At 50.2% G+C, this 14,899-nt stretch overlaps 2 protein-coding genes and 1 pseudogene across 2 annotated transcripts; 2 read left to right on the plus strand and 1 right to left on the minus strand.

Moving 5' to 3' along the window:
- Positions 1 to 1,535: 1,535 nt before the first annotated feature.
- On the plus strand, positions 1,536 to 2,820 carry LOC143265394 (uncharacterized). Its single transcript, XM_076537221.1, has 2 exons — positions 1,536 to 2,332; positions 2,448 to 2,820. Exons 1-2 carry the CDS (start codon positions 1,536 to 1,538, stop codon positions 2,818 to 2,820), a joined length of 1,170 nt encoding a protein of 389 aa, XP_076393336.1.
- A 978-nt stretch (positions 2,821 to 3,798) lies between these two features.
- LOC143265395 (uncharacterized) lies at positions 3,799 to 4,311 on the plus strand. Its single transcript, XM_076537222.1, has one exon. The coding sequence runs from the start codon at positions 3,799 to 3,801 to the stop codon at positions 4,309 to 4,311; it is 513 nt and encodes a 170-aa protein (XP_076393337.1).
- Positions 4,312 to 11,142: 6,831 nt separating this feature from the next.
- LOC143265365 (uncharacterized) lies at positions 11,143 to 14,245 on the minus strand (annotated as a pseudogene).
- Between the last annotated feature and the right edge of the window lie 654 nt (positions 14,246 to 14,899).

Genomic DNA, 14,899 nt, shown 5'->3' on the forward strand with positions numbered 1-14,899 from the left:
ACTGCCTCCCCGACCGGCGAGGGCCCCACCCTCTGCGCCGTTGGATGCGCTTGCTACCGCACGGGTGGACGCGCTGTCGTCGGATCAGCTGCTGCAGCAAATCACGCAGCTGATCGACCGGCGCTTCGCAGCGATGCGTGCGGAGATGCTGCCATTGGTGGCGCCACAGCAGCAACGGCAGCCTCCGCAGCCACAAAACGTGCCGCAACAGCCGGGTACCACTACTGCCTCAACACCAACATCGGGTGGGACTGGGGCCGTTAGGAAAAGGAGGCTGAAGCGATTGACGCCCCAGCCTTCGTCTAGTGAGCGGCTTAGCCTAAGTCCGGCCGTTACTACGGCTTGGACACGCCAGCAGGTTGCTGCGGCGGCTGCTCCCCCGCCTGCGCAGCTTACGACCCCAACCGCGACTCCGACCGAACTGTGGTCAACAGTGGTGGGGCGCAAAGAGAGGCGCAGAGCGGCGGCCGCCGCGACATCGGTGTCCGCGCCTAAGGCGTCACACTTAGCGCCATTCCGCGGCAGTGCGAAGGCGCAGCGTGGGCCGTCTGGTGCGAAGACACTCCCTCTGCGCTCTCCGCGTACCGCAGCAGTCGTGGTTACGATCCCCGACGGCTGCGTGACAACGTACGCGGAGGTACTCGGGTAGGCCACTGCCAAAGTTGACCTGGTAGACATTGGCGTGCCGCCAGTGGTCCCCAGGGTGGCGGCCACAGGGGCCTTTAAGTTAGAGGTCCTGGGAGCGGATGGTGCCGCCAAGGCGGACCTGCTCGCCGCCAAACTGGTGGAAGTGCTGGCAGGCACGGGAGTCCAGGTGGCCCGGCTGGTCAAGACGGCCGACCTTCGCGTGCGGGGGCTGATGCCCTCGGTGACGCCACAGCAAATGGCGGCCGTGGTCGCTCTAGCTGGTGGGTGCCATCCCGGGGATGTGCGGACTGGTGCGATCCGGTCTAGTCGTGGTGGGCTGGGGACCCTATGGGTGCGTTGCCCAGCGGCCGCGGCTCGGAAGGTGCCCCTAGTCGGCAATTTAGTTGTAGGGTGGATCCGCGTGCCTGTCGACATGCTACAGGCCCGCCCCATGCAGTGCTACCGCTGCCTGGAATTTGGGCATGTCAGGCAGCGCTGCACCAGCACTGCGGACAGAACGGGGCGGTGCTACACGTGCGGCGCTGCGGGTCATCGTGCGGCGCAGTGTACCGTATCGCCCAGGTGCGCTGTTTGTGCCGACCAGGGTAAACAGGCGGACCACCGAATGGGCACCCAGCCGTGTGTGGCTGCAATGGCGGTGTCAAGGAGAGGGCGCCGCCGCAGAGGTCACCGGACCCGAAACGCCGCAAACTCTGCGGCGGAAGTAGCGCCCCCTGCAGCGGCAGCAGTTTCCTCCGCAACGGAAAACGTCCCGTCAGCAGGCGTGGCACCGGAGAGCCCGCCGGTTGGTTCGACGGCGACCCCAGCGGCTGAGAGCACGGAGGACACGGGGCCGAGGGCAAGCGGCTTAGGTATTGGGGCTGATGGCCCCATGGACATCGCCTGAAATGGGGCCCACGGGCCCTATCCTTCAGGCGAACCTGAACCGCTCGGCTAGGGTGCAGGACCTGTTTTTGCAGGCTCTGACCGAGTGGGATGCAGGTTTAGGGGTGGTGGCAGAGCCCAATAGGGTCCTGGTCCAATCAAACTGGACCGGTGACGACTTGGCCTCCGTCGCCATTTTTTGGAGTGGCCGCCGGGGATCCCCGCCATGCTCGCTTGTTGAGCGAGGACGGGGATTCGTGGCTGTTAGTTGGGGTGACACCGTGGTGGTGGGTATTTACGCTCCTCCGAGCTGGCCCCTCGCGTCCTTCGAGCTGTTTCTGGACGAGGTTAGGCTTTGCGTGTCCCACTGCCTGCCTCGTCCAGTCATTGTCCTGGGGGATTTCAATGCTAAGGCTACGGCCTGGGGATCTCCCCGGACAGACGCGAGGGGTGAGACGCTACTCGATTGGGCGGCAGGACTGGAGCTCTGTTTGCTGAACACAGGCTCCGTCCATACGTGCGTGCGGCACAATGGGGGGTCTATAGTAGACCTCACTTTTGCTTCCGCTGCTGCCGCGCGCCGTATCTCGGGGTGGTGGGTGGCGGAGGAGATGGAGACTCTTTCGGACCATCGTTATATAACGATGGTCCTCTCCACTGCCCCGCCTGACGAGCCCCAAGGCCGCCCAGATGGAGGAGCGAGACAATCGCCGCGGTGGTCACTCCGCAAGTTGGACAGGGACGCCTTGATGGCCGCTGCCCACGTCGTGGCCTGGCACCCAGATTGTGCCAGGCCTGCCGACGGGCAAGAGGGGGCCCGGTGGCTTCGCCGCGCAATCACAATGATTTGTGATGCGGCGATGCCACGTGCAGGCCCAGGCGTGGGAGGAGCTCCATGCGACTCTTGATCGGGATCCGTGGGGGCGTCCGTATAGGATCGTTCTGGGTCGTCTGCGACCCTGGGCGCCCCCTCTGACGGAGTCGCTTAACCCCCAGTTTCTGGAGCAGGTGGTGGGCACCCTTTTCCTACAGGGTGTAGATAACGCGCCACCTGCGTCCACGTCGGACCCCGTCATCTGGTCCGACGAACTGGGGGTCACGGACGAAGAGCTCGCCGTGGCGCTGAAGCGGCTCGGGGCAAAAAACCGCACCCCGGGACCGGACGGCGTCCCCGGCAGAGTCTGGGTCTTGGCTGCGGGCGTCCTTGGCGCCGCGCTGAAGGGTGTGTTTAATACTTGCCTTCAGCGCGGCGACTTCCCCGCAGAGTGGAAGACCGGACGTTTGGTCCTCTTGAAAAAGCAGGGATAACCCGCGGATTCTCCCTCCGCGTACAGGCCCATATGCCTGCCAAATGAGGCGGGAAAGCTTTTTGAGCATATCATAGCTTCCCGCCTCGGCAGGCACCTGTCCCTCGGTTGGACCCGGTCTGGCTGATAACCACTACGGCTTCCGTGAGGGACGTTCTACGCTTGACGCGATCGAGCGCGTCAAATCCCTCGCGGAGGCGGCAGTTTCCCGGGGTTGGGTGTGTGTGGCGGTATCGCTAGATATCGTCAACGCCTTCAACACCCTACCCTGGACCGCCATTAGGGAGGCACTTGTTTATCACGAAGTGCCTCCCTACCTAAGGGAGGTGATCGGGTCCTACCTGGAGGACAGGGGGATTGTGTACACGGGCCGGTACAGCACTGTGCGGAGGGAGGTAAGTCGTGGCGTACCGCAGGGGTCGGTGCTTGGACCGATTCTGTGGGCCCTGGGGTACGACTACGTCCTGCGGGCCGTTCTCCCCGACGGCGCGTATGTCGTCTGCTATGCGGACGACACGCTTATTCTTGCCGTCGTGGAGACAATCGAGAGGGCCATTCGTCTGGTCGAGGTGGCAGTTGCCGTCGTCGTCGCGCGGATCCTCGAGCTGGAGCTGAGGATAGACGCCCGGAAGACCGGGGCTATTGTCTTTCATGGCCTGCCCCGGTCGAGGAGTATGCCCCAGTCGTGGGTCCGGGTAGGTGATGCCTGGGTCGAGGTCGGGTCCGAGATAAAGTACCTTGGACTCGTCCTCGACAGCCGTTGGCGCTTTGAGCGTCACTTCGATTGCTTGGTCCCCCGAGTAGAGCGGGCCACGGCCGCATTATGCCCAACCTAGGGGGACCTCAGGAGAGGATTCGCCGCCTGTATGTGGGGGTGGTGCGGTCGATGGTCATCTACGGCGCAGCCGTATGGGCGGCCGCCCTGATGGCCCGTGGGTGCAGCAGCAGCATTATCTTGCTGCACCGGCTACAAAGAAGGATGGCCATCAGGGTCATTAGGGGATACCGCACCATCACCTACGCGGCGGCGATGGCTCTGGCGGGCCTGATACCATTTGAAATGCTGGCGGCGGTGGACGCGTTAGTCTACACGCCCTTCCGTGCCGTCCGCCAGCTCAATGGTGCCCCGCCAGAGCCCAGAGCGGTCGAAGCGTTCAAGCGCCAGGCCCGACAGCTGGCTGAAAATCGGTGGCGACGCGAGTTGCGCCGTTACGCTGATAAGCCGGTTGTTAGGGCTCTCCTGCCGCTACTCAAAGAGTGGCAGGAGAGAAGTCACGGTAGGCTCACCTACCGTATGACGCAGGTGTTAACCGGACATGGTTGCTTCGGTGAATACCTGTGTCGAATCGGGAAGGAGTCGGCGACGGCATGCCGCCACTGCGCTGCGCCGTGTCCTGCAGCAACAAATCGGGCACGACCTCTCGCTGCCAGCAGTATTTGGGGCAATGCTGGCAAGCGAGAGAAATTGGAGAGCGGTCGCCTCCTTCTGTGAGCAGGTAATGCTCCAGAAGGAGGCCGCGGAGCGGACTAGGCGCAGGCCGGCCCGCTCTGCCACAAGAAGGGGTGGCACTGGGGCCGGAAGGTCCCGGTCGTCCACCCCAAGACGTCCGGGGGGTGTTCGTGATTGTCCGGGCTTTGTAGCCCGGCGGGGGCGCGGCGGCTCCGGGGAGGTCTTACGCCTCCCCTCGCAGAGCCGCCGCAGGGGCCGTGGCGTACTGGGTGGGGGCCCAGGACGCCCTGCACGCGGCCCCGTGACGGACGGCGGCATCTTGGTGGTCTGGGTGTCGTCGTAAAATAGGAGCTTGTGGTTTTGGGGGAGCTCACTGGTCTCTCCCGGGAAGCGCCCTATGAAGAGCGAGGGCGCCTTTGGTGGGGTCCCAGTTGTGTTCTATGAGAGTTCCAGGGGCCCCTCCTCATGCGCTGAGGAGGACCACCGTGGGGGTTTTAGCCGGCAAAAATCCGGCATAACCCCGCGCCCTCCCCTAAGGGTGCGGATTATCTTTTTGAAGATTTCCCCCACGTAAAAAAAAAAAAAAGATCCGCCCGTAAGTGGGCAGCGTAGCGAGGCCTTGGAGGGGGCAATGGAAGTTGAGAAGTAATGGCACACAATGGCTGCATTCTCCAGGCCAATCTGAACCACTCGGCTAGGGCTCAGGAACTTTTTGTCCACACCTTGGCCGCGTGGCAGGTAGGGTTGGCCGCAGCTGCGGAGCCCTATAAAGTCCTCAAACGTCCGCACTGGTTTGGGGACGATGTGGGCTCCGTGGCAATCGCGTGGACCACCTTGCCCGGCTCTTCGGTCTGCGAATTGATCACTCGCGGCCGAGGATTCGTGGCTGTGAATTGGGACGGAACCGGGGTGGTGGGCATTTATGCACCGCCCAGCTGGACCCTCGCGAGATTTGAGGAGTTTTTTGACGGGTTGTCAGCGTGTATTGCGCGCTGTCTTCCCCGTTCACTCCTGGTGCTGGGAGACTTTAACTCCAAGCCTGAAGCCTGGCGGTCTCCCCGCACCGACGCGAGGGGTAAGGCGGTGCTCGATTGGGCGGCAGTGAACGGTCTCCGGTTGTCAAACCGGGGTACCGTGAGCACGTGCGTACGTCCGCAGAGGGAGTCCATCGTCGACCTTTCATGGGCGATGCCCTCTGCGACACAGCGCATGTCCGGTTGGAGGGTGGCGGAGAAGGTGGAGACTCTAAGTGACTACCTCTATATCCGAATGGATATCTCCGCCACCTATCGGCGCCTAAGAGCCGCACTACCGCGTAGGTGGGCGATAAAGCGTCTTGACGAGGACGCCCTGATGTCCGCGACCCTCGCCGCGGCCTGGCCGGAATTTCCGGCTGGGCCGGTTGCCGACGTGGATGAAGAGGTCGACTGGTTCCGGGGTGCGTTAACAGCGATTTGTGACGCTTCTATGCCCCGGGCCGTCGGCTTCTGCCGGCGGGCAGCGTATTGGTGGACGGGCGAAATTGCGCGAATGCGCAGAGAGTGTTATCACGCCCTTCGCCAGTACCAGCGCTCCCGTCGGAGGCAGCAACGCGATGCGGCGAGAGAAGAGACCCTGTATGGGACGTACCGCACACTTGCGGTGTTCCTTCAGGCGGCCATCAGGGAGGCCAAATCCCAGGCGTATGACGAGTTCCTCCTCTCCTTGAAGAAGGATGCGTGGGGGTGCCCATACAAAATGGTCATGGGTAAGCTTCGACCGTGGGCGCCCCCACTTACGGAGAGTTTAGACCCCCAATTCTTGGCGGAGGTGGTGGACACCCTGTTTCCCAGGGATCTCGCAAAAGGAGGCGAAAGCTCCTTTCCAGGGAGCCAAGGACCAGGGAGCGCGAGCGTCGAGGAATTATTTCAATTTCTTAAGCCAATTTTATTTAACATCAAATTGGGTCTTTCTACGTTCGACGGCGTCTTTACAATTTAACAACGACCGATCGACGTTAAGACTCACAATTCTCCTCCTCCTCCTTTTCTCTCTCTCGTTTCGATTTTATTACGAATCCTCCACACCTCAATGCCGGAGATTCGAAGAAACACATATCGACGTAGTAATGCTGAAGATTAATTTTCTCCGGTTCAAGAAAGTTTTGAAAGCACGCACACACCGCTTTCACGCCGTTCATCGAAAAGTAAGAAGCGCGTAAACCGCACACGCTCGGAACGAGTTAATCGATCCCCATCGGTGTAAGAGCGTAACAAGCACGCTGGACGTTGTGTTCGTTTATTTCAGTTTTTCAGCTTAAACGTTCCTTTCTTTTATGATTATTTGTACAACTTTTTGTACACGAACCAATTGCAGCTCTCTTTGCCCCTTTCCTTTTGGTTCGTAATATTATTTATATACGTGAAGTTATATAGTCTTTGATATACAATATTTCGTTTAACGACACAACACCGAAATAGCGCGTATAGCTGAGGCACGCTGGACAATACGCTATGGCGCGTACAGCGGACATGCTGTTCGTCGAAACGAATCGAAACCGTGTCGATATAAACGTTTCGTTCCTCCACGGGGTCTCTCTCTTATTTTGTATCGATAAAGCGCGTAAAAATGCAAATCCTTTCGGGCCAGAAAGATTTCTCGTTGAAAAGTTTTGGAAGCACGTAACACCGCTTTCACGCTTTGCATCGAAACGGTATAAGCACGTAAGCCACACACGCTCGTATTGAACCTCCACAATATCGGTGTGCTTTCGCCTTTTTCATAAATACCATTTTTTTGTAATGAACCAATATCAGCTTAAACGTTCCCTTTATTTGGTTCTCATGTGTTTCAGTTATATTAAATTCTCGTTCCTCCAAAACTCTCCTTCCTCCTCTCTATCCTCCTTTCCTTTCTCTCTCTTTGGAATTTTATTTAAGACACACCGATAAAGGTTAGCGCGTACAGTGGCGTGCTGAACGTATTGTGATAGCGCGTACAACGGACATGTGTAACAACCCTGGAACCTAAGTTCAGCTAGTTACAAGCGCTAAAAGGTAAAGACCGGCTTTTACCTCTAACGACTCGATTCTACAAATTAAGATTGTGGGATTCGTGTGGTGCGCGGTTAAGGAGTGAAATCCAAAGATCAATATCTTTCTATCATCTACAGTAACAACAAAATAAGAGAAATACATAAATTATAAATGATTAATTAGAATAAAGTAACTAAATAGATCAATAATAATAATAATAATAATAATAATAATAATAATAATAATAATAGAAATTATACATAAGATAGACAATGATAGAAATAATAGAATTTGCTAAATTAACACTAGACAAATGTGACATGAAACTCGCTATCTGATCTTTGACAGGATTGACTTCGCTTTTCGTAAGATTAATCAAATTTGATATTCGATTCCCGTATTTGACGCTATCGCTCTAAGTATAATTCGGTTTTTAGACAAGAAATTGTATAAAGTTAATAATGCTAAACGCTCCGCAATCTACCGCCGCGAGGAATTCCACCTAGGTTGAATTCTTTAAACGCACCTAAATACGTTTCGCAAAAATTAGACAGATTACTATCTAATGCGGTGTAGTCGACTACGGAAAACGCCAAAGTGAGAACAGTATTCTTTTAGTAGCTCAAGTTATCGAACTTTATCTGACTCTAATAACTTATTTCTTCGGAACAGTTACTTTTTATCATCTGACTCGACAACTAATTGTTCATGACCCTTTTAGCCAGAACGAATACTGACAACCAAGACCGGATCGCCTAATTGGGGAGCCTGTTGTTCACTGGCTACTAAACGACCCAACGATACCGAAATCAGATGAACAATATAGGTCTGACAGGGTAGCAACTCAACTGACTCTAATTGTAAAAGTCGTAATTGCTAGACTGCCCTCGCTGGCACTTCAGCAATTTGACTAAAATCAAGTACGAGTAGCTGTGGGCTTTTCGCTCGATGTCTTAGTCTTTTCTGGCGCAAAGTATCGCACTCTGCTGACGGAGTTCCGGTTACAAGATCGCTTGAACGGGGAGCCTGTTGTTCACTGGCTACTAAACGACCCAGCGACCAAGTACTCGAATGGCAAACACCCGCTTGACCAGTCAAGGCTTAAGAATCTGTTGGCCCTTTAACAGCGAAAACTGTTCCTATGTATTCTTAGAGAGTTGTAACTAGTTCGACTTCGAAGACTGTTCTGACCCGAGACGAGTTTCGCTCGCCCTTTTATACTCGCAGGTCCGCAGAATTCCTGGAATTTCTGTGACGTCAGAATATCTAAATTTCATATAATTTCGTTATTACACATTACTTATAAAATTGAACGGTTTAATTATATTTTAAATATCGCTCTCTAATTTCTGACTAACAGTTCGGTATTAAAGTAATAGTGTGACGGTGTTTTAGCGAAAAATGTATTTTCTATCCTTTTCTAATTAGTTACGCACGAGTTCTACGAGAGTCAAATCTATTCCGATTTACAGTTTTCTTTTGTTGAAGGAGATAATTCTGGTTTCGGATATTAATAGTTCGGTATTAATTAATTTTACATATATATATATAAATTGATTTAGTTAATTTAATTAATTTAATATCTGATAACGTCGTAGATAGAAACAAGAGAGACAGGGAATAGTATCTCTGTCCTTTTCCTGGATCGACGCTGGTCTCAAGGATTTCGGCGAGTATCGCGGCGCATAAACACATTATAGCGTAACGGAAACTCTAATACAAACTATTTATTAGAAAAATATAATAAAATAACATATTATCTTGTTTTAATTATTCCAACTCAATATTCAATTCTTTTATAGAAAATATTGCCTACTCTAAATCAAAATTATAAGATAATTAATATAAATGATAATATATATATATAATATTGATTATCGTTCGTCGAGTCGGATAGGATCGATAGTCGATACGTAACCTATTGTCGGTAATTTGGCGATCACTGTCAATAATTAGCTATTCTAACGGTGGGTATTAGGTTGTTGCGGCGTCAAAGAAAATTCTAAAGAAAAACCTCTCCAGGGACGTTACACATGCTGTTCAAAAACATCAAATCGGAGCAAGCATGTACACAGAGAATTTTAGCTCGCGCTGGGCACATCGATTCTTAAAAATCCACCCAAATTTTTATTTTCTCACTCAAAATTTGGTGCCATAGTTACGATATACACATAATAATATTTTTTATCACGTATAAGCAAAAACTCGATGTAATGTCGAGAAATCACCCGTACCGAAAACTCTTCACTTTGGAACAAGTTTCCATTTCAAAAACCGTTTTTTACGAGTCATAGTTACATATTATTTCATTTTAATATCTCTGCGCTGTACGTATAGTGAAGCATTTATTTAATATTTTACTTCACCGTACCGAAAAACTCTCCGCGAAGAAGAAGTTTTCTCGCGCATCGAGAAAATATTTAGGTGTTCGAGACGCACAAAACATTATGGGGCGTAACATCATTTCTGAATTTCGGAATAAATATTCCGTTTCACAATTTTTTAGCCTCTCGACTGAAGGCGTTGTAACGAACAAGTTCGTTCAACACCACGATCTAATTCATGTTTATATTTTAAATATAATTTTATAAAACCTTTTGGCCCGTTTAGAACGGTCGATTTCTCTTTCTTTCTATCTCTTTATGAGTGATGCTCACTTGGACACCGACCGAGTGGACGCGTCCCGATTGGACGGTCCCGATTCGACGCGTTCCAATTCGAAGCGGTGCCGATTGGATGTGTTCCAATTCTAAGCAGAGCTTATAGAACATAACCTAACCAAATTTAACAGCTTCGAATTGGGACGTGTCCAATCGGCACCGCTTCGAATTGGAACGCGTCGAATCGGGACCGTCCAATCGGGACGCGTCCAAATGGGACACCCCCTCTTTATTACTAACCTGTGCCTGTTGAGCAGTACAACGTACACACCGAAGTGCATACGAATCACCAGCCTCATGTTAAAGGTTCGTCGCATATGTGCCATTCGGTCTTTGATGCCGACACGCGACAATGCAGTGTGGAGAAAATCCTGCATCGATACTGAGAACACGAACGGTCGAGGCAACACGAAGTTACGCTCGAGGAGCGGTGAACTAGTTCTGAACCGAGGTCATAGAATAGCCACGCACCCGACTCTGTTCCGTCTGGCACGATCGGACCGAACGGCCGGCCGGATGGTCGGCGACGCCGCCCGTTACGCACGGACGCTAACACGCGATCCGAACGCGCTAATTCGAGAGTGCGGTAAAACAGCGCGTAAAAATCGATTTTTCAAAAAGTTGTCAAACACGCTAAAAAGTATACGGAAAATGTTTTAACAATTATTTTACGAAATGTAATGACAAAATTAATCGATAAAAATTTTTTTCTTTTTATCGCCAAAATCAATACCAAACGAATTTCTAACGTAATAAACGAATAACAAACAACAATATACGTCCAAATAATATACAAGAATCGAGAAAATATTTATATTTTCTCAAAAAATCAAGCAAAAATCTCTCCGCATAGTCGGTTCGGCGCCGAGTCCATGTTACGGCCAGGATTTCGCGGCGAAATATATTTTATTTCGCTCGTGTCGTCGACCGCTCCTTTTCTTTTGTACTCAGCTTTTCGGGTGAACGTGGCTCTCAAGCGTACGTCAAAGCCCTGGGTCCCGTGGAATAGCCGTAATAAGACGTTGAAGTATCCTTCCTCCGTGCAGCAAATTATTGTCTTTCCTTATGCTTTAGCATAAGCGCTCGGATAATGGTTAGAATAAAATCAAGTCGTGCAGGTATCGTCGTATAAAACATGAGACAGATATAATTATATATCAGTATATTCTTCTTTCTTTATAATGTTCGTTGTATAATAATCCGTTGTATAATGCCCGTGTTTCAGGGTTGTACTCACTCGAAGGAATAGGAACCGAGACTAGGTCGGTATGATCACTGTTGAATATATGTATTGGACGGGCCTCGGGAAGGATTACCTATACCCGAGGTTACCGGTGTGACTTTGAATTACTATGGACGGGCCTGGAGCAGGATGACCTGTCTCCGAGGTTACCAAATAGTGGACAAAGAGAATTTGTTCTAGAAGGTTCTGAGCTGACGTAAGAGGATGTTATGACTATTGGTTATCTGGAGGATGTTTATAAGACGTGATATTCTAAAGGAGTTTTTGGTTTCATAGGATGTTTACGGTATCGATAAGAAGTGTGACTGAATTTATCAAGCGGATGTTTATAAGATTAGGATTCGAAGAATGAATTTATGTCGAGAGGATGTTTATAGGATAAGGATTCGAAGAATGAATTTATGTCGAGAGGATGTTTATAAGAAGATAAGAAGTTAAAGAATATTTAAGAGAAAGGATGTTTGTAAGATTAAGATAGAGGAATAGGATCGATGGTTTGATGGGAAAGGAATGTCGAGTGAGCTCCTACGCTAAATGAATACATATATGTTTCCTAACTCTAATCGCTGCGCGTATAGTACAGCGTGTCGATAAATGCGGTTAAATACGTCTTACGAACTATGATTACATGAGGAACGAGTATACAGTAAAATACGGTAAAAATACAATAAGATGTGGGTTACATATGCCTTATGAACTATGAATAATATATAATATAATATAATATGTCTTATTCCTAATATTAACGTCGGTCGCCCGACGTCACACCTCCCCCCCTCGAAAAAGTCAATTTTCATGTAAGAAAAATTGACTTTGCGGGTAATCGCTCGCAATCGCACAGTTTATTTCGCACACACAAAAATCGCTCATACATTCAGAGTTCATTTTACATAATGAGAAATTCGCTCACGCACACAGAGTCCATTTGGGAAGTTTTCAGGGGTTTTTAAAGTTTATAAGTCTCTTTCAGGGAGGGGTATAGGGGGTCACTTGTCACTTTTTCACTTATTTTATCACTATCACCTGGCTTCTCACGGTTCAAGGGCTCGTCTTCCTGTGGGACACACTCGATGTTCTCGTCCGGCATATTCAGCTTGTCTTCGTTTTTCCGTTTCAGGAACAGGAAGAAATGCGTCATGGAACTCCAAACAGCAACCAGCAGGTGTAGACTCCAACCGTAGGCGGCATGCAGGGCGATTCCGTTGAGTATTGAGTTGATGATGAGTTTTACGCTGCGGATACTTAAGTATATACCAATAAGTCCTGCGCTGAGCGACCCGAACTGCACGAATGTAATCCATAATTTTCCTCCAGCAGATTTTGCTATCTTTTCCAGAGAAGCAGCGTCCAGCAAATTTGATATCTGTACACTTCCAGCGGCGAATTGTCTGCCGGTGGCTCCTTGGGCAATCGAGCTGATTACCAAGGTCATTTCAATGGGGAACATAATGTGATTCTTTAATTTTGCCAGATCTTCCGCCGAATATATACCCCCATTTGCCAAATTATGCGGGTCCACGTATTTCCAGGTTGGTTTAGTGATGGATTGCAGTGCTTGAGGTGGGATCGTTTCGGTGATTCCCGGTGTGAAGCGATACCATGCTCCATTTAATTTATACATGGTAGGCATTAACGAGTTACATTCTCTCCGTGTTCCGGTGATAGTAAGGATATGATTCTTCGGTGTTAGAAACCGGGACTCGTTCTTGTAGGTTACTGGCAACTCGTCGAAGCATTCTTCGGTTTTTCTCACCTGACACACGACAGGTATGCAGTGCACAACATGAATCACTTCCCCCGACGCAATAGCCATATGTCCAGGTGCTTTGGTTATTGCGTAGGCTAACTTCTTCGGGCGAAGTGTGTATCAAGGTAAGTGCGTTTCTTATTACTTGTTTTTCTAGGTTACACTTCTGTTCCAATACGTCGTTGTACAGTTGTATCAGCTGATTCTTGATGTGTCTTTCCACGTACACGAACTTCGAGTTTACGTACGTGAAGATGTCCAGATTGTTGACTGGTGTTTTGGCTTTTGCCTTGAATTTCCCATCTGAAGCTGTTTCGATGATAAACAGCTTCGGGTGCTCCGTCTTTATTAACCGATATCCGCAAAGCGTTGTTTCGTGCGTTTTCGTTAACGCGAACGTGGTATCTTCCGATGTTACCACATATATGGTTGGTGTTTGATGTTCCTGAGATGTTACCTTGTTTGCTAGACCGTCGTACAAGACGTCGCAATGATTGAAATGGCATGAATCATTAGGTATTGCTTCCCAATATGCGTAACCATCTTCGGAGTCCAGGCAGCTTTCTGCTTGTAGAGAGCAACGTTGCCCTGATCGCAAAATTACCTGATTAGTGTCCAACTTGACCGGCGCGACGTAATCCTTGATAGACACTGCGACAGATGCTTGCACCACCACATTTGTCCAAGATCCGTATGGATCCGCGTATGTAGTTCCAGAACAAGATCCTTGAGCACCGATTTCTCCAGCGATGGTGAGACTGACATGTGTAGATGAGTTTGGCTGTATTCCCGTGACTTGTACCGATGGTGTAATTGCTATCGCCCCTGTTGTATGCAAATTCCGACAGGTTTCCTGAGTTGTTGGGAATATATACTGCTGCCGTCCATTGTGAACCACCGATACGTGAGAGTGCATTCCGCAGTAATAGATGGTTCTATCCACTTCTATCCGGCAATGCACCACGGGAGTTTCATTGAAATCGCCCAGCTGTAGCAATTGTATATCCTTGGATTCCGTCGATGGCTTCCAGCTCGTGGGGGAGCAGTCCAGTTGATCCACAATTGAGAACGTTGAGATGTTCAAGGTTGGCCCGCTGCAGTCGAATCCGATTAAACCCGATGCTCGATGAATGATGGCCAAGAGTATTAGAGCCCACATGATGACGTGTTTCACTCGCTGGATTAGTGACGATTGATGGCCCACGTGCCCGAAATGTCCTGCTTTGGTGGTCACTATCTTGACGGTGGGTGGGGGTGGCGAGATCGTTGTTGGGGAAAGGGGTGACGTAATCGCGGTATGAACGGCCCTAAATTTTTTTAGTCGGTTCGCGTGTTCAATTTTCGTTTGACCTTTCATGCTTATTTTTACATTTCCATTAGGATACACCCATCGGATTACGTACGGTCCGAGATATTCGTCATCAAATTTGTCGCGTCGCATATCATTCGTTATCATAACCTGTTCTCCTACCTCGAAATTTTCCTCGTGTGTGCGCTGATCGTAGTATTGTTTAGACTTCTCTTTCGCTTCTATAAGATTCCTACGCGCGTCGCTAACGGTTTGCGTAAATTTAGTTTGTACGTCTCACAGATATTGATTATAAGATTCGTTAGTTGTTTCTGTTAAAACCGCGTCCATCGCAGGAACACGGGCCGTTTCGCCAAAAACCAATTCGTGTGGGGTATACCCGGTACCCTCGTGCACACTGATGTTGTAACTGAACATCGCTAAATGCAACCATTCGTCCCAATCCCGCTTTTCTATGTATTGTTTTAAATATTCCGTGAGCACAAGATGGGACCGCTCGAGTAACCCGTTACTCTGAGGATGAAATGCTGTTGTCTGAAATTTCGTTATTTTAAGCTTTTTCGCTATGGCCTTCATTAATACACCCGTGAAATTCATGCCCTGATCTGTTAACATGGCTTTCGGTGCCCCAAATTGTGCGACGAAATGATTTATAAA

The sequence above is a fragment of the Megachile rotundata genome, chromosome 11 (genome assembly GCF_050947335.1).
Source record: "Megachile rotundata isolate GNS110a chromosome 11, iyMegRotu1, whole genome shotgun sequence".
Taxonomy (NCBI): domain Eukaryota; kingdom Metazoa; phylum Arthropoda; class Insecta; order Hymenoptera; family Megachilidae; genus Megachile; species Megachile rotundata.

Bases quoted from the DNA above. Each gene is read 5' to 3' on its own strand.
- LOC143265395 (XM_076537222.1), top strand. From the start codon at position 3,799: ATGGCCATCAGGGTCATTAGGGGATACCGCACCATCACCTACGCGGCG.
- LOC143265394 (XM_076537221.1), top strand. From the start codon at position 1,536: ATGGGGCCCACGGGCCCTATCCTTCAGGCGAACCTGAACCGCTCGGCT. The intron at 2,333-2,447 runs GTGGCTTCGCCG...GCGTCCGTATAG, and splicing joins GACGGGCAAGAGGGGGCCCG to GATCGTTCTGGGTCGTCTGC.